The sequence below is a fragment of the Eptatretus burgeri genome, chromosome 8, assembly GCF_056783735.1.
Source record: "Eptatretus burgeri isolate ZD-2024b chromosome 8, Ebu_testis_v1, whole genome shotgun sequence".
Classification (NCBI taxonomy): Eukaryota; Metazoa; Chordata; class Myxini; order Myxiniformes; family Myxinidae; genus Eptatretus; species Eptatretus burgeri.
Genome location: NC_140968.1, coordinates 23998304 through 24019518, shown reverse-complemented (window position 1 = coordinate 24019518; position 21215 = coordinate 23998304). Strand labels below are relative to the sequence as shown.

Here is a 21215-nt window from a genome sequence, read left to right as displayed (position 1 = left end):
TGTAAGGGGGTAAAGCATCACCAGTGGTCAAGTGATTCTCGTCCTGCTTACAGGGGAATTCGTGCATTGCATTCCGCCAAGTCCGTCCCTCGGTGTATTGCATTTCAAGCCAAGGGTGGTGGCCTCTTGACAAAGGAGTCCGAAGTGAAGGCCCGCTGGGCCGGTTACTTTGAGCGTCTGTACCAGGCTGAACCACCGGCTGTTGAGTTGGATGTCAGAGGTGTTACTATCCCGATTGCTGACCCTCCAATCAAATGTGGTCCACCTTCGTTTGTGGAAACACAGGCTGCAGTGAACCGGTTGAAATGGGGTAAAGCTCGTGGGATCTGTGGCATCCATGTTGAACTTCTCAAGGTTAGTTAAGATGCTGTGCTCATGTCATTGAATGCAGTTGTGCACTCTGCTTGGAACATTGGAATCATCCCAACTGACTGGAAGAGGGGCCTTGTTGTCTTCCTCTCTGGAAAAGGAAGAGTGATCACCAGGACTGCAACAACTACCGAGCGGTGATGCTGCTGTCAGTGCCGGACTAGGTCTATGCTCCGATAATTCTTCAGAGGATTCACCACCATCTGTTTGAGTACCAGCGCCCAGAGCAGTCAGGTTTTACACCAAAGAGGTCAACGATTGACCGTATCCTTGCCCTTCAGTTCATCACCGAATGCAGACGAGAGTTTCGGCATGGGTCGGAGTCGGAGCAATGAGGAGTCGGAGCCGCTGGGATTACGGGTTTCCTGGGTCAAAACGAAGATCCAGGCTTTCAATGACATCTTGGAGGCTGCTATCTTGTCTGTACCAGTTTGTGGCGAGGATGTTGAGCTCACAGAGATTCACTTACCTTGGCAGTGATATTCATGTCTCTGCTGACTGTGAGCCAGAGGTCAATGGATGTCTGGATCGGGCCTGGGGAGTCTTGGATGCACTGGATCATAGGGTGTGGCACTGCCAGTACCTGTGCGGCAGGATGAAAGTCCGAGTCTTCAGGTCCTTGGAGCTTCCATTCTCGCTCACTGGATGTGAGACTTGGACTCTGACCAGGGGTCTGAGATGCAGACTTCATTCCTTTGGTACCAGGTCTCTTCGGAGAATCCTAGGCTTTCGCTGGTCGGACTTTGTGTCCAATGAGCCGTTGCTGAGAGAGACTCAAATGAGATCTGTTATCTGCATAGTCCATGAGCGTCAGCTGCGGTTGTATAGACATGTGGCTCGTTTTCCTGACATCGATCTTGCTCACCAGATTCTCTCAGCGAGGGAGCCTCATGAGTTGAGGAGACCAATGGGCCGACCACGTGCCTCGTGGTTTCAGCAGGTTGATCGGCATCTCAAGGAGATGGGGATGGCCAGACGGAGGCCCCTGGAGTATCGGCGGAAAGTGGACACGACGTGCTGCTCCCCCGCATGCTCCCATATTGACCTGACCTGACCAGAATAGCCAGATCACGGCAGGATAGCCGAGAGGTACGCATGCTCGCTCGAAGCTGTTTAGCCTGGGTTTGAATCTCAACCAGCTATAAACTGCCATCCCGGTGTTGCACAGGCAGGGTGATGCATCAATGTGTGTGCCATCTCTCGGATGGACGTTAAACTGGACGTCACATCAGCCAGAATCCCCCCTCTCCTCTTTCCCTCCCTTCTCTCTCTGTCTCCTCCTTCTCCACCCCTCTTCCTCTCTCACCCTCTCACCCCTCTCCCTCCCTTCCTTCTTCCCCTCCCCTTAATATTCCTGTCCGCGAAGTGACGGGTTGTATTTGCTAGTTCAGTAATAAGTAAGCAAAAGCAGACCCGGTCTCAGGTGCCGTTTCACCCGCTTCCTCAGGCCAAGAGGCACCGAGCCTCAGAACGTATCTGCTCTTTATTCACGAGGTGACGATTCATTTCCGGTCATGTTCTGGTGCGTAAGGTCAATTTGAGGAGTGTTTTTAGTTTGCCGAACGTTAAGCACTAAATGCCAATCACATCATTTGGTCTGCTCTGCTTTTTTTACCATCTTGGATTGTATGTATGAGGGTGAGTGGGTGTGTGTTCCAGTTCTTATTATGTTTTTTGTTTGCAGGACAGGAACATGACCGGTTTCGTGTCCGGGATGGACATAGTGACGTGTGGCTTGTGTGATTGGTGAAGTTTCCATTCGGCATTGTGCACGTGTGAGCATAGTGTTAGTGATCGAGTGTTGTTTTTTTATTGTTCACCTTGTGCAGTTAATTGCACGAAGCAACTTTTGCCATTTGTATCAGTGGTGTGTATTGTGTGGCTATGTCTACAGTCTCCCCAGCCAGACGACCCTCTTGGCTCTTGATTTGCAGTGCCTCCAGTTTCAATCTGTCGTTTGTTTTACGTCGTGTCTCGGACACAGATCCCGTTAAGGTCAATTTTGTTGCCAGAATGCAGGCAATGACATACTATGGCTCTTTTCCTCAAATACATTTTGGCAATAGTTGTCAAAGTTATTAAACTGTCTTTATAAGTCACTAGCCAGGTGCCCGTGCTATGCACGGGAGGGGCTAGACAACCGCTGGACAGCCGGTTCATGAAGGACTTGGGCTAAAAATGGCAAAACTACAAATGCCGAATCCGCGAATGTCACCGGTGGAAACACTCATTATTTCCTGATTCTCCTTCAAACTCAATCTCTCCATATTTTCATTCCAAACAGCATCATTCCAATCATAAATTCAAACTATCCCTTTAATTTAACAAAATAAAATGTTACAAAGACTTTTGAGGTAAAGGAAAAGAAACGTCATTCTGAGGTGACATCCGGATTGGGAGCAGCTTCACACGGATCAAAACTCAAAACCATAATTGTATTTATGTATTTAATATAACTCCCACCCACCTTAGGACATCCGCTGGGACCCCAAAACGTTCCACAGAAGGTTTGGCAGGGCTATCCCCAAAACTGGGGGAGTAGTTCAGGATCGGACAGACAGGCAGACATATAGACTCTCTTGCTTTATAATGTCTGTGTGTGTGTGTATGTGTATATATATATGTATATATGTATGTATGTATGTGTATATATATATATATATATATATATATATATATATATATATATATATATATATATATATATATATATATATATATATATATCCTGGTGTTGGCGCAGTGGTTAGGGCAGCGGCTTGGGATCCAAAAGGTCCTGAGTTCAAGCCCCGTTGGGCCACTGAATTAATACACCAGGGGGTTGACTCAGCCTGTCATCCTTCCGAGGTCGGCGAAATGAGTACCAGTATACTGGGCCGGTGTATACCCCGGTGAAAATAGGTATACCATACCCCTGTGTTGTAAGAGGCGACCAGGGTTGCGTCAAGAAGGGCATCCGGCGTAAAACGTGCCAAATCACGATGCGGATCATACAGATGATCCGCTGTGGCGACCCCGAACGGGAGCAGCCGAAAGAAGAAGATATATATATATATATATATATATATATATATATATATATATATATATATATATATATATATATATATATATATATATATATATATATATATTTGCTTCCTTCTTTGTTTTAAATTTTTTTTTTAATTCCCATTATAATACAGTGAAGTTTGTTTCAGTCTTAAAATATTGTTATACATATAAGATGAGTGATTTTTAATACTTGTAATTATGTGTACTTGATGTCTACTCATTGTTTTGACTATTTTGTTTAAATTCAGTGTCGATTTTGACATGTATTTGTTTTCTGAAATCGCACTCGTCTCCCGTGCCAAGGAAGAACGGCTTGCTTTGGCCACCCAGTGCCAACCCGTAAAGCAAGATGCAGAGCAAGTCTGATCGCAGCCTTAGTGACAATGGTCAGAGTATTGCTTCTTGGCACCCACTCCAGACCGAAGCACCAGGTACGTTGGCATTGCTTGAGGAAACTGCTGTCGATGTCAAAGTTTTGTCTTCGGACGCTCCCTATTTTTTATGGCTTGATTGGATTAATTCATTGAGCAATGTATCGGGGTGACACAGAATCAAACGTTGAATCGATGAAAATGTTTTGTTATTTTTTTAATCCAAAAGTAATTGAGTGTTGTGATACATAGCACGTGTTGTCTTGCATCTTTGGTTTTTAGATTTAGGTTTTGGAAATAATGCCCCCAAAAATAATCTTCCCCAGAAAATAAAACTATTGCCCAATGAAACCACGTTTGTAAACAGCACATCACATAACACTGAAACTAGCAAGTAAGATGGTTGGGTTAGGAAAGGATTAATGGGTGTAATAAAGATCATGGATCAGATTTAGGGATTGCAAGAGATGGTGGTGCACTGCTTACTTGAAGCCTTGGAGGAAAGAATGGGACAGAACAGCCTCTGGACGGCAGTTCTATAGATGAGAGAACTGAAGAATAAAAGAATTGAGGTGTGTAGTCAGCCTATATTTTGGAAGTTTAACCAGGGGGTGGGGGCTACTGGGTGAATGCAAGTGGGGGAGGGGGGGGATTCCTGGGAGAATGCATGCATCTTGAAGTGTTTATGGGGAGGGTTTGAGGACAGAGAGCAGAGGGAGCAGTTGCAGAGGAAAGAGTATAAAATGACTTGATAGACTGAGTTAGGATGGGGGAATAAGGCTGAGAGAGAGAGAGAGAGTGAGAGTGAGAGTGAAGAGTAAAGACGTGGAGTAAGAGGTAGCACCAATAATACAAATTCTTTATTTTGATTATAGTTATTGTGATTACCAGAATTGGTGGTGTAATGTTTAGAGTGTACGCTCCAAGTCTGGGAAGTCGGTGGTTCAAATCCTGGCTGAGTCATACCAAAGACTTCAAAAATGGTACGTGATGCTTTCTTGCTTGAAGTTTAGCATTTAAAAGGTTAAGAGCACTGACAATCCCAATAGGTTGGCATTCATGGATCCAAAGAAATTCCTCCAAAGGAAATGCCTTGCTGAGTGTGGGGAGAAAAGTTGCGCTGTTCTTGTGACATCGCTCGTACCTAGAGTACGCCAGGAAGTGACGGCACTTCCCCCAAGCTCAGTGGCTGTTTGTCTCCGTCGAACAGTCGTGTATGTGCGTGTGCGTGTGCGCTTGCGGCAGCTCCACTACAAGCCTTCTATCATGGATTTTAAAAAGTCATGCGAGTGTACATCAAGTATACAGGAATGACTGATGGAACCAGAGAGTTCATAGAACACGACACCCCGCTCAGTGTTCCTTCAATTTAACTTCAATTTTCATATAATAATAATTTTAACGATAGTTAAAAAAATCTAAAAGTTTAGTGCTATTGAAGTAGTGCAGAAGCAGTCCCAAATACCACCCTTGTACACCGCATTTAATCTTTAATTAAATTGAAGTACAGCACTGCAAAACTGGAGGTTCTTGGAAGTGTTATGACAGACTATTTGTGTACTTCAGTGTTCAAGTATGTAATTAAATTTAAATGAAATAAGGATTGCAAAAGTCGTATAAATATATTAATTCCAGAATTTACTGGCATGTTTCGCAGTGTCTATTACACCACTCTAACACGTTGCATTCGTTCTTCGTCCCTGTTGTTTGTGTCCATTATGACGTCCTTAAAAAGCAAGTTTCCTGTTTGGGATGATTTTCAATTTTGTTTGACAGGCAGGCCGACAGAGTAAAAAAAAAAATCACACCCATGTCTGAAGGAAGCGGTGAGGTTTGACATTTTCTTCTCATGATGCGAGGTGGTTTGAGCTCCCCCTGATATCAGTTCAGCGTCTGCAGCGCTAAAAATAAATTTTTTGTTGCAGAGGGACAGATGGACATACCAAATATTGAAGCGGTGACACCGCTTAAAAATTTTCTCACTCTTCTCTCCGCATGTGCGAACAGGACAAATTCAGGGATAAAGTACGTTCAAATGACAGACTTTTCTTACGTTTCTTGTTCAAAATATAACATTACATTTAAATAAGTTGTTCCTCGATCATAAACTGACGAGAAACTGATAAGACTGACATGAACCAATTACTTAAACCCGCTTTTCGCTTCACGTGTGCAGGGTAATTACTAGCATGGGGTAGAAGAATGCAAATAGAGTGAATGATTAAAAGTTGGGTGGGTGCTTAAAGTTGGTTTTTAAAAAACAATTGTTGAGGGATAGATGGAAGATAAGAAGTGAGTGAGAGTGAAGAAAAGAGCATATTTGACAGAAATGCAGAAGAGTAACGCACTAACAAATCGCATGTACAGTGAAGGCACAAATATGCAATAAACAAAGAGCCATGACAAAGGGACAAATATTGACAACCAAAAACATAAAGAAGAGCAGACAACAGAGCAGCCAAAAATGAGTGAATTCTTTTTTAAGGGGTATCCTTGGCTTTGGATGATCATTCATTGAGCATATTGATTTAATCTTTGCATCTCATGAAAAAACAGAAGGGTTGTCATAATGGTTAGGGTTTGGGTTAGGGTGAGCGTAAGATGAATGCCATTGTTTAATACTTTTGCTGGGGATGCTTCTTCATTTGCAATAACCACGAGGTGGGTAAATGAGTTTACCTAGAACGCCACTCGGGAGAGTTAATATCTGCACCAGGTTGAACAGTTTACACTTTGTATCCCACTGGTTGGCTGGAACTACTTTCGGACCTAAAACAAAATCTCATCAGTTTGTACAGGTCACCTTCCCAACCTGTCTAACAAGTTTTGACCGAATCTGTCCATAACGTTTTGAGATGCAGTATTATGGTATTTATCATTTTGGGGCCCCATCTCTCAATGGGGAAGAAACGGGTAAGAATTGTATTTTTACAGCGCGTGCGCTGTATACAATTGCACCGAGTTTGAAATGTCTCCGGTGTGTCCGGTGTCCCCCCCGTCCCCCCCCCCACGTGCCTCAAGACAGCCAATGACGGCCGTCCGGTAGATGCAGTGCGTAACCTCGACGGAAATGGCGACAATTGACGGAAATACCCGAGTATTTCAATGGAAATTTGTGAAACTAATGTGTTATATATGTGAAAACCATTTAATTTATTGCTTGACGGAAAAAAAACGAAGAAACGCACCCCTCATGTACGAACGAACGAACGAAAGACATCATTTCCGTCCACCATGGCATTTCGCGCCGAACGCAGAAAGCTAAGTTCTTCTTATGCCATCATTCTCTTTAATATTAGCCATAAACAAGTGTTTCGTCATGCATTAGTAGTTGAAATTTACTTACAACAAGAACGAAAAAATAATCTCCTTAGATTCAACAAGAACGAAAAAAAACCCCGAAAACATCACGTGCAAGACAAGACCAATCGAGCTGAAGGAAAGGATACTGTAACTGCACTGCTCCTGATTGGTCAAAGGACACCACGTGTGTTGTGTGGGCGGTGTTATGCACGAGGATTCCAGCAAACAGGACTGGACCAATCATGTTCGTGATGTACCTCATGCTGCATCGCCAATCCTCGGCGGCACGTGATACCATTGGACCAATCACGTTCGGCGATGTACCTCGTGCTGCATTCTGACAAGCTCTGGATCAGAGCGAGCTTTGATTGGTCAAAGTAGTGGAGAGGTGGCGATAACCTCTGACAAATGGTAATGACCAAGGAGGAAAGGCGATGCGTCGTTTTGATTGGTTGAAACGTGGAGGAACGAAAGGAATTCTCCTCGGATCCACTTGCAACACACAGGTATCTGCTTCATAACCCGAATCACTTCACTGCGTCATTAATAATAATATTTTTCTCCTTATTTTATTTTGTACGATTTTCTTTTTTTGATCAACGTTAAAAAGATTCCGTGACGTTTTTCGACATTTTCTTCATCCGTGAGTCTTCATCGATATTTGTGAAAATTTGATTTCCGTGGGAATGTGATCTCACTGTGAACGGCTGTCCTGGTTTCATCATTCATTTGCGGTCCCCTGCCAAGCTGTATCGAAGGATTTCATTCCTTCTGTTATATATATATATATATATATATATATATATATATATATATATATATATATATATATATATATATATATATATATATATATATATATATATATATGTGCTTATCACAATAATAATAACAACAAGATTTTTACATTTCAAATATTAAGTACGCTTTTTAATTGTTATTCAACTGGAAAAGCATAAATTTCATATTTTAACATTAGTGTACTCATTTGCTTCACCACACGCGCTCTATTGAAGGATTTCACTTATTTAATTCTCGTATCCGGATTCGGATCTTCTCTAAAATCGAATCAATTCGCCCGCACCACACACCTAAGCTGTTGACCAGGTTTCGTCCAAATCCGTCCATAACTTTTTGAGATATCCTGCTCACAGACAAACAGGGGTGAAAACATAACCTCCATCGACCTTTGGTGGCAGAGGTAAAGATGGAAAAGAAATGGTTCAAAGAAGATCATACGAGTTGGCCATGCATAACTGCAGCATGAGATCAAAAAATTTTTTTTTTAATTTATTTCATTTATTTTTCTTTGGGTTGTACATGCTGCTGCTTTCAAGAGGGCACTACTTCAAAGACCATCTAAATTTATACTCGTCATACTCATTTGCCAAAACATCATGCTTTAGCATCGTCTTCAAACACTTCAGCTACTTCTGCAACCAGCAATGAATGTATATATACCAGTGATGATAAGTCTGTAGCCTAACATCAACACAATGAGCCCACATTTCATTGATGATTCACCAAAAGCATACACAAGAGTCTGAGAATGCTGCAGCACGACTGATGAAACGGAGAAGCTTGCAAATGTTTTGCGATTCTGTTATTGCAGCCAATTAGAAAATCTGTGCCTTACAGGTGAGCCATGTGAGTTTGGAGCCAAGGACATCTCAAGGCCGGAGTGCCAAACGGATTCCTACAGGTTGTTGCACAATTACAAATATGAGATTAAACCATTGCTTCTGATGTTGTGTTTATATGCCAGCTAATTTCATCACAATGATTAGCTGCATAATAATGTAACAATATTGTGCTTGTGAAACTTTCTTGTGCTCTCATGAAGCTTCTGAAACGATTTTCCACTTTTCCCCCCCTCACGGTAACTCAAAAGTTGTGAGTCCAGGAGCATTGAAACTTTAAGTGCACATTCATCATGCACACCTTGAGATCTTGTTTGTCTGTGGTGATTTGTTTATTGTCTTGAAAGGAGTGAGGCTCATGGAAGAGCAAGGACCCAAACTGATCACGGGAATGAACAAGAAGGGAGGAGGGGGTGGAGGGGAGGAAACTGAAACTGGCAAGTAAACTGGTTGAGTGAGGAAAGGTTCATGGGAGTATAACTTGGGGATACCAATAGATAGCGGTGCATTGGTTGCTTGAGGTCCTGTTGAGAAAAGCAAGGACGAACAACTTCTCGAAGGGTGGTTCCATAGGCGAGAGAAGTGAGTAACAGAAAAGTTGAAGTGTATTGATGTCAATAACGGCCTGTATTTTGGGAGTTCAACTTGGAGGGGGTTACTGGAAGAACACGTGCATCCTGGAGTTGCTGGGGAGGATCGGGAGGCCTTAGAGAGCAGAGCAGCGGGAGTAATGTTTCAGAAGATGGTAATACCTCACCACACGCTGTTTGTCAACATGCTCATTATACATTATTCCGACTCGAACTTCCGATCCGCAAGCTCACTTCGGTCATACGTTCCTATAAAACGTGGCCCATAATGTGTGATACACCATGTTAGGGGGTGGGGGGGAACTCGCGTGACGATGCTTACCTCGAGTCCACATCCAGCCCAGCTTGTTCCAGAACCCCTCCAGTCAGTTACAGTTCGCTCGCCGAAGCAACGACACTTTTCATTGCCATTTCATTTGTGCTCAATTATATTTGTGCTTTAAAGTTTGAAATATCAAAGTCAAATGAAATGAAACGAAGCATTTCCCTTCAAGTTAAATTAGACATTTTGAAGCACTTTGAGAGTGGACAAGGCCATGCTGCTATACACCATGCTCTTTCCCTGGCTCTCTTGACCATGACAACAATACAGTACCCACAACCAGCATGGTTGACTTCTCCAGAATTTCGTTTTTTCTACACATGATGTGTCCAACTAAAGCATGAGAGTTTCTGTTTTAGCAGCAGTGCTTCCAATGTACATGGTGGTCTAATTACCCTTAACAAAGGAGAGAGTATTTGTTTGTTTATTTATTTATATATTGTTTGTCTGTCTGTCTGTCTGTTGGTTCACGAGTCAATAAGTGACCACTATATTCGTTATGGGTGTGTGTCTGTCTGTCTGTCCTGACCATAGCTCCGTGGGTTTTGATCCGATCCTGATAAAATTTTGGTGGGAGATTTATATCATGATCCAGTTGTGTTTTCCGGAGAATGGGCTTGCTGCGCCCATTATGGGCGGAGCCACGCCCAAAAAACGTGTTTTTAGGGGGTAGCCAATTTCAAGTTACATCTCCGAGGGGGTTTGTCGAATCTGGCAGGGGTTTTGGTATTTGGTTAGCCCAATGGCACCTGCATAGCCCCACGGAGCTCGATTTTTCATTTTCGTCCCAAGGTCAAGGTCACAAGGTCGCGGACTTAGAAAATGTCAAAAAAAAATCAATAAATTGGGCATTGAGCTCCTCGCGTTTTCAACTGTTTCAAATTAAAGTTGGTATGCAAGTCGTGCTCTTCGAGTACTACTACTTTCATCATTTACGTTTTTCCCAATTCCCGCCAGTTTGCCCATGGCGTCCCCTCGAAGGTCAAAAAATAAAAAAGGCGAACCGTGTACATTGCTCGTGAACCATCGCCGTCTCCAGACTTGTCTGTCTTTCTTTGTCCACACAGAACTTTCGTATTTTTCTCCACAACGGCTTGTCAGATTGAGAGAAAATTTTCACCATCGGTGCGACTACTCATGTAGAATGATTTAATCATAATTATGACATCATAGGTCACGTGGTATGGAAGCCATGTTGGAAAAACATAAAAAAAATTTGGACCTCTGTATCTCTGAAAACGCACCAAGGAAAAAATTGAAACTTGGCGCGTGGCAAGTACTCCTCATGGGGAACAAGTGTGGTTTTTAAAAAAAAATTATGATGTCATAGGTGCCTTCATTATGACGTCATGATTGCATATGGAGAACACTATGTCTGATCAGTATGAAATTTTTTGAGGGTCATCTTGGGATATAATGATCCACAGAAAAAAAATTGATGATGTCATCAGTCACGTAATTTGGCAGTCATATTGTTTTTTGTTTTTTTTTGAAAACCTTCAAAAATCTACTTCTCTGAAGTGGCTGAACAGATCGAGGCGAAACTTTACACGTATGACCACCTATCCACGAGGAACAAAAGGGTCACACATATGATGTCATTCGTCACATGGTTTGGTCCCCATATTGGATTTACCCAAAAACTTATAAAAAAAAATCTTCTCCAGAATGGCTGGAGAGATTGAAGGGAAACTTCACACAAATGTTCCCCAAGCCGTGGGTGTACAAGTTTGTTTCGGAATAATTGATAGGTCACATGATTTGGCAGCCATATTGGATTGAAGAATTTTTTAAAATAATGTTTTCTCTGGAACCGCTTAATCAATCGACACAAAACTTCACAATTATGATCTAGTAGTGATGGAGAATACGTGTTTTAAATTTCAACTTTATCAGACACATGGTCTGGCAGCCAGAATTATTTAATTTTTTGATCTGGGTTCTGGTTTTTTTGGGCGTTTTTTTTTTTTTTAAATAAGTCTTACTTGGCTGTGCCTGGATGTGTTTGAGGGTAGAGGAGTGGCAGCTGAAATGTGAATCCTATCCAGGTTCCTTCTGATGACTTCATCTTTGCTTTTTAGGTCATCTCTACCGAGATGACCTAATAAAGCCGGACCAAATGTCCGTCCGTACGTCCGTCAACAATTTTTCTTTCCAATCTTGATGAAACTTAGTATGTGGGTAGAGGTCGATGAGTGTTGCACAACGATATAACTTTTGTCCAGGTTCAAGGTCAGGGTCAAGGTCACGAGGTCACGTAAGATAAAAATCGCCATTTTCAAAACCTATCGAGTCTGCCATTCTACAACATATCTGGCAACTGTTTATTGATTATGAGAGTAAAAAAATATTATCTTGTATCTAGTGGACAGATTTTTGAATTTCCTTCCCATTTGATCGTCACGTGATCTGGAAGATGGCCAAAAACGCCGATGCGATTCGCAAAGAAGGAAGGAGAAATGAAATATAAATATAAAACACATTTTTAGCCTTTTATATTTATACATTTTCCGCCGAAGGTGCAAAAGTTTCAAAACCCGAAATGTAAACGTCGGCATTTATTTTCAAAATATAATTTCGTGCGCGTGCGCCAAAATGCCGAGTCATCTTTAACCAAACTGCGTAGTAGAACTGCGCAGTAGTCCGGTCATGGCGTCTGAGCAGTGGCCAGCGTGGTTCAGATTGACTGTGGTTTCTGGGGCGAAGGTGATTGTTAAGAAGTATGTCGGCGGTATAAATTCGAGTGACTGTATTGGTGATTTAATCACGCAACATCTTAACAACGAATATTCTGGCCGAACGATTGCATCAATTCAGTGCATCAGCAGGGATAATTCGCAGGCTCCTCTCGATCGTGCCGAAATCTAACATAATCACCGGCGGACATAGGGCTGCAGGCTGTGGGGTGAGGCCACGGATCCCGGATGAGGGGATAAGTGATAAATTATGCTACATGCTTCGGGCTTTCTGATTAATATATCAATGAGTACATTCCATAATTAATGAATTTATAATTAATGAATCTGGCATACAAAATGTTTTTTCATACCTGACATGTTACTTTGTGCAGTGTCACAAAACTTCTGTATAATTAATAATTAATGAATTTGCTTGCTCTAACGATTTTTCAAACCTCAATATCTCTATAAATACATGACCAATTTTCATTCTGAAAGTTGCATTATAATCAGTGAAGAATAATCTACAGGATTATCATAATCTCCGAGAGCTAAGCCTATTTTTTCGTTTTTTTTTTTTTCTACAACCGGAAGTGAAATGTCCCCAGAGAGTGGACGGACCGGAAAACCACGTATTGCACTTACTGGTGATTCTGATGTGTTAATCCACTAAATGAACAATACATATTTATTATGTCATTAGTAGTATTATCCTAGTGTATCTCTGTGAACTATTTCAATCTAAACGGTTAGTTTGGACTGTTTCGCGGTTACCTGAACTGAACATTGAGAACTTGTGGTATTATAGAGATGACCGTCACCCCCACACGGGGGTAATTTTTTTCTTGTTAGGGTTCCTTCTAATGACTCCAATGCAGGACTGTACCTATTTGGTCTTCCGTTTGATTTCAATTGAATTTGTTTTCATCCCATTCAAAATTCAATTGAATAATAATGAAAAAGGTCATGGGTCAGAGTCAGGTGTCAAATAAGAGGGACATCTTGGTACCCGGTCATCACTGCCAGCAGTTATAAAGCGACAGTTCTAATTATGTCTCTTATTAATTACGCCACACAAAATACACCACACAAAACAAGTTCTGGCGAGGGTCTGCAATCGCTGATTGCTCTTTCTAGTTTATTCAAGCACTGATTTGTTTGTTCTTTTTGCAGTCCATGGAATCTTTAACATTTGCCTCCAAAACCACATTTCAAAACTGTCAATCTTCTTCCTTTGCTTTCTTTTTCATTGTCCATGACTCTCATTCATACATTGCTACTGGAAATACCAGAATATTCGCCAGCTGCATCTCGGTTTGTGTCGCATCTTTGTCTTTCCAGATCATTATCAATCCGACATTGCTGTTCTCTCGAACACGAACCATCTATTAATTTCTCATGCACATTCTCCACTCACTTCAATCTTAGAAACCAGGAAGATGAAACTTTCCACCATTTCCACGTGATCGTCTTCCTATCTGAACACATCGATCTTATCAGTTGACAAGATTTTACTCTCTTTTTATTTTTTTATTTTTTAGGTTCCAATAAACAACAGCTTTTTCACTTTCCTTCTTCACTTTCTACAGAAGTTTTTATGAAGTTCTCTTTACTTTCTACCAAGAAAGTGGTGTAGTGCCAGCATACCTTACAATGTTGGTACATGTTCCTCCAATCATGACTCCAGCCTCGACGTCATCCAAGTTTGATTTCCTCATGACGTACTCACTATACATATTGAATACGTAAGGGGAGAGAATGAACCCCTTTCCTATTCCAAGCCATTCTGTCTCTCCAAACTCTGTTCTTCATGGAGGTTCTTGTTTCGTGTACAGGCTTCTTATCAGACAAACGAGGTGCTATGACATCCCCATTTCTCTCAGCATTATCCTCATCAATCCATGATCGACACAACTGAAGGTTTTGCTATCTCAACTTGAGGAGAGATGTTTGTCTGTCTGGCTGTCACCATTTTTCTCAGACATGGTCAAACGGATCTTCGTTAAACTTTTAGAGGGTCACCAGTGAGTGTCAGGGAGTGTTTTCGGTAAAAAAAAAACAACAAAATTTGGGTTTTTTGGGGGGAGGATTTTTTTTGTTTTTTAATCACTCTTTAGTGCCTAATCCTTTGTAGCTCTGTGAAAGGTATATAAAATGATTCCTGACCCCATTCCTTAGTGGGTGTGGGGAAGTGTTTTAGGCCTCCACAAAAAAAATAGAAAAAAAAACAAAATTCGATTTCTTCAAAATGCCAACAGGATTATAACAGCACCAGGCAATGCTGGGTACCCCTGCTAGTATACAGTACTATAAAATACACCAACCTTTAATGTTCCTTTGCTTTTTCCATGATCCACCTCAGATTTGCGATTTGATCTCTCATACCTCTTCCTCTTCTGAAAGCGGCTTTCTCAACAGGCATTTCTCGCTTTATGAAGTCTTCTCGCCTGTGTTAAATTATCTTTCATAATATCTTGCTGGCATGTAAAATTGAGGCAATAGTTCAGTTATTTTAACATTCTCTTGGATCCCCTTGATTTGGCAATGGTATGTAGACTGACTATTTCCATCTTATGGGCCATACAATCCTGCTCCAGATCTGTGTACATATAGCTGTGAACTTTTTTGATTGCCTCCTCCCCAACTACCTTAAAGAGTTGTATTGGAATTTCATCGGTACCTGGTGCTTTTCCATTTGCCAGCTTTCAAGGCTCTATGTACCTCACATTCTGTCACCCTTTGTTTTTGCTCATATTCTCTTTCTTTGAAGGTTACCATTATATTGCTATCCCATTTGTATAGTTTTAGTATAGTCCTTCCATCTTTCTTTCACCTGTTTCTTCTCTCAGATATTTCCTGTTCTACTGTTAAGGACCCCCCCCCCCCAATCAGAGGTCGAAACCTTCCTGTGATCACTATGATCTTTTAAAAAAAGACCTCTTGTTTTCCATGCTCTATATCCCTATACATGCTTCTTTGAAATATTCCGCTTTATATCTCCCAGCTGGTGGTTGGAAGTTGGCATTAAACCTCTTAATGTCCTCTCTTGATGCGCCTTTGTTTTTCATCTCTCTTCTTCTGTCTGTAATATTTATTGCCTCTTCTGACAGCCATTTAGCCTTCTGCTTTCTGCTTGCTTTTGGGATGCGGTTTTTGGCCTCTTATTTTACAATGTCTTCAACGTCTTGCCCCAATTTGTCTGGCATTCTGTCAACCAAGTCCAGCTCTGCACAATGGTTTTTACCTTTATTATCCCCGCGGAAGGGGGGGTGGTATTATAATAATTGGCTTCATCTGTCCGTTCGTCACACTATCTCCTCCGAAATGGTTGGGCAGAAATTCACCAAACTTGACAGTTATGATCACCACATGGCACAAAGGTGCAAGAGCAGTAACATTCGCCCCCCCCTCCCCCCTCGGGGTGGGGTCGAATGGTGAAGTACCCCAAAAATGCAATTACAGGTGTATTTGTAAACAGTTTTTTTTTAAATGAAACGTATATGTAATCAACGTTGGGGGACACATTAAATATGGAACGATTTTTTTTGATTTGACCCCCGGTTCATGCCCCAGGGTGTAACTTTTTGCCATCTTTCAACCTTGCTTTAGGTGGGAAGCGTGGGGATTTGCGCTGGCACGCCATCGACTTCACTCCAGTAGCATATTGTTTGAATACGTTTTCAAGGTCGTATCTGGTCGGAGTTTTTGATTATTTTGTTTTTTTTCCACCTTTCTCAATTTGATTCGTCGTTTTGCCACATGGAGTTCATGAGTTCATTAAAAATGTAGTCGATCTGATTAAACATCTGGATTGAAGAACAAAATCAACATCAGATCACACAGTGAGCCAGATGTGAATTCAATAGAAAGTCTAACATTTGTTTGACGATTTAAAGAGCAAAAGGGGTGAATCGTCGCAATCCGAAACATTCAATGCAAGTTGTGGACGATTCAAAAATTTCAAAAGGCGATCGAACTTGCACAACATTAAAGTTTCTGGCGAGACTGCGAGTGCGGATACTGAAGCAGCAAAATCTTTTCCTCATTAATTGGCTACGATATTGAAGAAGGGTGGATATTCTCCTCATCATTTTTCAACATTTGCGAAACGGGCTTATTTTGGAAACAAATGCCCTCGAGGACTTTCATTTCCAAAGAGGACAAGAGCATGCTTGGATTCAAACCAGCAAAAGTGAGGCTTCCACTCTTAGCTTGAACAAATGCGGCACGAGATTTCATTTTGAAGCCACTTCTCGTGTATCATTCGAAGATTCCCAGGGCTCTTAAAAGCTACAACAAATTAACCTTGTGACATTTGGAGAGCCAATCAGAAAGCTTGGGTGACCATGACTCTTTGAGGACTGGTTCCAAAAACAATCCAAATCCATTGGGACCATCCTCTGTACAGAGCGTTGATGCTGCCGAGGCAGTCTCCTGACCTATTGGGCACAATCCTGGACGGGTCACCACTCCGACACAGGATACTCGAATGGCTCAATCATACCAGCAAGCTGGTACTCATTTCGCTGACCTCAGAATGATGACAGGCTGAGTCAACCCCACCTGGTTATTAATTCAACAGCCGAGTGGGACTTGAACTCAGGATCCTAGGATCCAAAGCCCACCACCCTAACCATAAAGCCAACACCAGCCATATGAGGACTGCTTCATACACAATTTTATTCCTGCTGTCGCTGAATGCTGCAAGAAAAATAATTTGGACAACAAAGCATTGTTGATTCTTCATCATGCTCCTGGTCACCCTTTAAGCTTGGATGATATATACAGTAACATCAGAGTTGTTTTCATGCCTCCAAACACAATCTTGTTGCTGCAACCCGTGCATCAGGGCGTCATTGCCACTTTATACTGCTTCCTCACAGGATTCAGTGTACCAAGGTCAAGACTAGAGGATGGATAGGAAAACAGCAGATTGGGTGGTATAAAGTGAAAGTATTCTAAGGTGAATTTAGTATCAGGTGCTGTGGAAAATGCGGTCCAATCCTTTTGTGTGATGGCAGATTGCAGTCCCTGCCAGTGGATCTGTGCAAATATAGCCGCATTCTGCGTCGTTGAGGTTTCTCCCTTACGACAGCCAGAGATATGGGCCTTGAGCAGAAAGGGATGAGAAGAACTGATCGGGGAGGGGAAGAAGAGCTATTGTCAGGATGAAAGTATAGATAGGTGAATGTGAAAATGTTTTTTTTTTTTTTTTTAATAGTATTGTCATTTGGGCTGGCAGCATAGCCTAAGGGTATTCACACTCACTTATGAGCTGTCCAACCTGGGTTTAGCTCAGCTATCAACTGTCAACCTGGGGTTTCCCATGCAGGGCGAGGCATTGATGTGTGCGCCGTCCCTCGGATGGACTTTAAACTGGACGTCCCATCTGCTGGTATCCATCGTTATACAGGGTGTTTCATCTGCTGGTTGGACGTGAACGATCCCACAGTGTCTTTTGCGAAGATTTAGTCTAGCTATCGTCGACACCCTGAACAAATTTAAATTCCTGCTCCAACCTACAGGGGTCATTGTATCAGAATCACACACAGCCATGACCTACAGCAAATGATGCCACCCAAAGCCATGTGCTGCAAACGGAAGAGGAAGAAGTATTCTCATTTGTTGCTTGTGTTTTTTTATGTTGTCTCGTCATTAATGGTTCATTTCGATGCATGGTTGTGATGCCCTCTAGACATCATAGCAATACCACTGTGTACCTTGCAGACAAGAGTGGCAGCGGTTGTTTGAGGAGCCTGGGAATCATCACAACATCCACGAAGTGGGTCTCCGTGGCCAACTCCGCAGCAGCTGCTTTCGCAGCATCTACTGGAAGGTGGGATTGCGAAACGAGAAATTGGTCTTAAACTGGCATTGTGAAGTTTGTCCTCAAAATTTCCTTCTGTACCTTACTCATGACAAACTGCTGCTGCGTCATGTCACTTATGAGTTGGGCTATAGAGTAATCAGTTTACTTTAATAATTTGAATGATCCGGTCAATGGACAGGTGATGGTGACTATATAACCCATGTTGGTCAGGATCCTTGCAGCAAGTGTTGTAGTGTAGTCGTTAACAGTTGTTCATGGTCACCATTCCAGTTAAGAGATGCTTGTTGTACGTACTGCTTCATGTGATAGCCCACCAGCTCAACTGCTAGTGGGAATGCACTACGGGCTGTTCACAGCCAGTCGTCCCCAAATAGAAAACGTTGATGGTATGACCAAGCATTCTGTCCCTGTGGGCTAAGATGTATGTGTTTTGTGTGACCATGAGCGTTGCCCTTGGAGGCAAGGTAGTAGTGTATTCGTGTTTGAAAAACCTGTTCGACCATGTATCTTGATTTTGGTGCTGAAGTACACGTGTTTATCTCTGTTATAATGTTTGGATGTTTTTTTTATGCCTCCGAAGCATTATGTTTTCATGTTCGTCCATTCGTCTGTGCTTCTATTCGTGATTTTTAACTCCGCCGCTAAAAGTGGATGGAAGTTGTGTTTTCACCCCTGTTTGTTACTTGCGAAATCGAAGATTCACAAGTATATCGGTTGGTCTGGTTCTTCTGGTCTGGTTCTGGTGGCAGGATTTGCACTCCAGCCACCGTAAAACGCTTCATTCCGCAAAACGCAAAAACGCAAAAAAATCTGAAAACCCACTCCGTGGGAGTACCTCCTGTGCAGCTTCCCTTCGCAGGGCAGCTCACCGGATGATGGGATTGGGGCAAAGCCTTCGGGACCCCCAATCTTTGATAGGAGGGAAACCACGGGGTAACATCCCTGGGTCAGATTGCGGGAGAGTGTGTCGGAGTGGTGCTGAGGTGTCGTCCACCAGACGGCGGTCTCCTTGGGTTAACCTGAGGCGGTCCCTTCGGGTGGGTGCCTGGAATGTCCTATCCCTAAGAGAGGATGATCACCTGTCTCTGTTATCATCTGAGCTCAAGCGTTTGGACATCGGGATTGCAGCTCTCTCTGAGGTTCGGAGACCGGATTGCGGCGAGATAATGGTGGGTGGTTACACCTACTATTGGTCTGGTCGCTCTGATGGTTACCATACCCAAGGAGTTGCTGTAGCTGTGTCCAATAAGCTGACCCCAATGATAATTGAGGTAACACCGGTCAACGAGCGTATTATGAGATTAAGGATTCGTCACTCCTTAGGTGTCATTTCCCTGGTCTCTATTTATGCTCCGACTGAGGCGAGTGATCTTACCGTGAAGGATGCATTCTACGCCACACTCGAGTCTGTGGTTGATCAGTGCCCCAGACGAGATACACTTCTAGTCTTGGGGGATTTCAATGCATCGACTGGAACTGATAGGGATGGTTATGAGGTGTGTGTTGGTCCCCATGGGTCAGGAACTATGAACCAGAATAGCACTAAGTTCCTTGACTTTGCAAGAAGTCATGGACTTAGGGTGGCTGGTTCATGGTTTCAGCGCCCGCAAGCTCATCGCTGGACTTGGTATTCCAACGCTGGCGGTGTGGCAAAGGAGATTGACCATGTCCTCATTGACGGTCGTTGGAGGATGATCCAGAACTGCAGGGTCTACCGGAGTGCTCAGTTCCTCAATACTGACCACAGGCTTGTTGTAGCAACTCTAAAGCTGCACCTTAAATCCTGGAGAATGGTACCATCCCAGCCTAGGCTGGATGTTGCCAAGCTCAGGGATGAGAGAGTAGCTGAGGAGTTTGCGAACAGGCTGAGTGGACACTTGGGGGTCTGGGTGCTTTGGGGGTCCTGAAGAGTTGTGGAGCACCTTCAAGACCACCGTCCTTGATGTTGCCGGTGGATGCCTTGGAGTTCACCGCAGGGCAAAGAAGAATTTTGTCTCTCAAGGGACACTGGATACCATTGACCAGAGTCGCAGGGCCAGGCTGAATGGCAGAGCTGAGCTGTTCAGGGAGCTGAGGCGTAAAACTGTACGTGCACTGAGGATGGACAAGGAGGCCTATGTGCGAGGAATCTGTGAGGGGGTAGAGCATCACCTGTGGACAGGTGATTCTCGTCCCGCTTACAGGGGAATTCGCGCATTACGTTCATCCAAGCCCATCCCTCGGAGCACTGCAGTTCGAGCAGAGAGTGGTAGGCTCTTGACAGAGGAGTCTGAAGTGAAGGCCCGCTGGGCCGGTTACTTTGAGCGGTTGTACCAGGCTGATCCCCCAGCTGTCGAGTTGGACGTCAAGGGTGTTACAATCCCTGTTGCTGACCCTCGAATCAACTGTGGTCCACCATCGCTTGTGGAAACACGGGCTGCGGTGAACCAGTTGAAACGGGGCAAAGCTCCAGGGATCTGTGGCATCCATGCTGAACTTCTCAAGGCTGGTGGAAATGCTGCACTCGCGTCGTTGCATGCAGTTTTGTGCTCTGCCTGGAACACAGGCATCATCCCAACTGACTGGAAGAGGGGCCTTGTTGTCCCTCTCTGGAAAGGGAAGGGTGATCGCCAAGACTGCAACAACTACCGAGGGGTGACGCTGCTCTCAGTGCCGGGCAAGGTCTTTGCTCGGATAATTCTTGATAGGGTTCGCCACCATCTGCTTGAGCACCAGCGTCCAGAGCAGTCAGGCTTTACACCAAAGAGGTCAACGATTGACCGTATCCTTGCTCTTCGTGTCCTCACTGAACGCAGACGAGAGTTTCGGCAGGGGCTGCTTGCAGCCTATGTTGATCTCTGTAAAGCGTTCGATTCAGTGAATCGGGATGTCCTCTGGAGGATTCTTGGTCTTCGTGGGGTGCCACCGAAACTGATCGATCTGATGTCTGAACTCTACTCTGGTACTGAGAGTGCTGTGAAGTGTGGTGGTACCGCCTCTGACTTATTTCCAGTTGTTACTGGAGTTCGTCAGGGATGTGTACTTGCCCCCACACTTTTCAGCACTTGTATGGACTGGA

The 21215-nt window shown here is 43.3% G+C and overlaps 1 protein-coding gene across 7 annotated transcripts in view; it reads left to right on the top strand.

Annotated features, from left to right (window-relative positions):
* The window catches only part of TBC1D5 (TBC1 domain family member 5), a 123277-nt gene that overhangs the window by 24885 nt on the left and 77177 nt on the right, over positions 1–21215 (top strand). For 4 of the 7 annotated variants that reach the window (XM_085891175.1, XM_085891174.1, XM_085891177.1 and 1 more), the window contains exons 2-4: positions 3727–3854; positions 8736–8799; positions 18055–18163. In XM_085891175.1, coding sequence (XP_085747301.1) covers positions 3773–3854; positions 8736–8799; positions 18055–18163 — 255 coding nt within the window. In that variant the 5' untranslated portion in view covers positions 3727–3772. Of the gene's footprint in view, positions 1–2053; positions 2145–3726; positions 3855–8735; positions 8800–18054; positions 18164–21215 lie in introns of those variants that run through there. The other 3 variants (XM_085891173.1, XM_085891176.1, XM_085891171.1) reach the window with 3 other exon arrangements.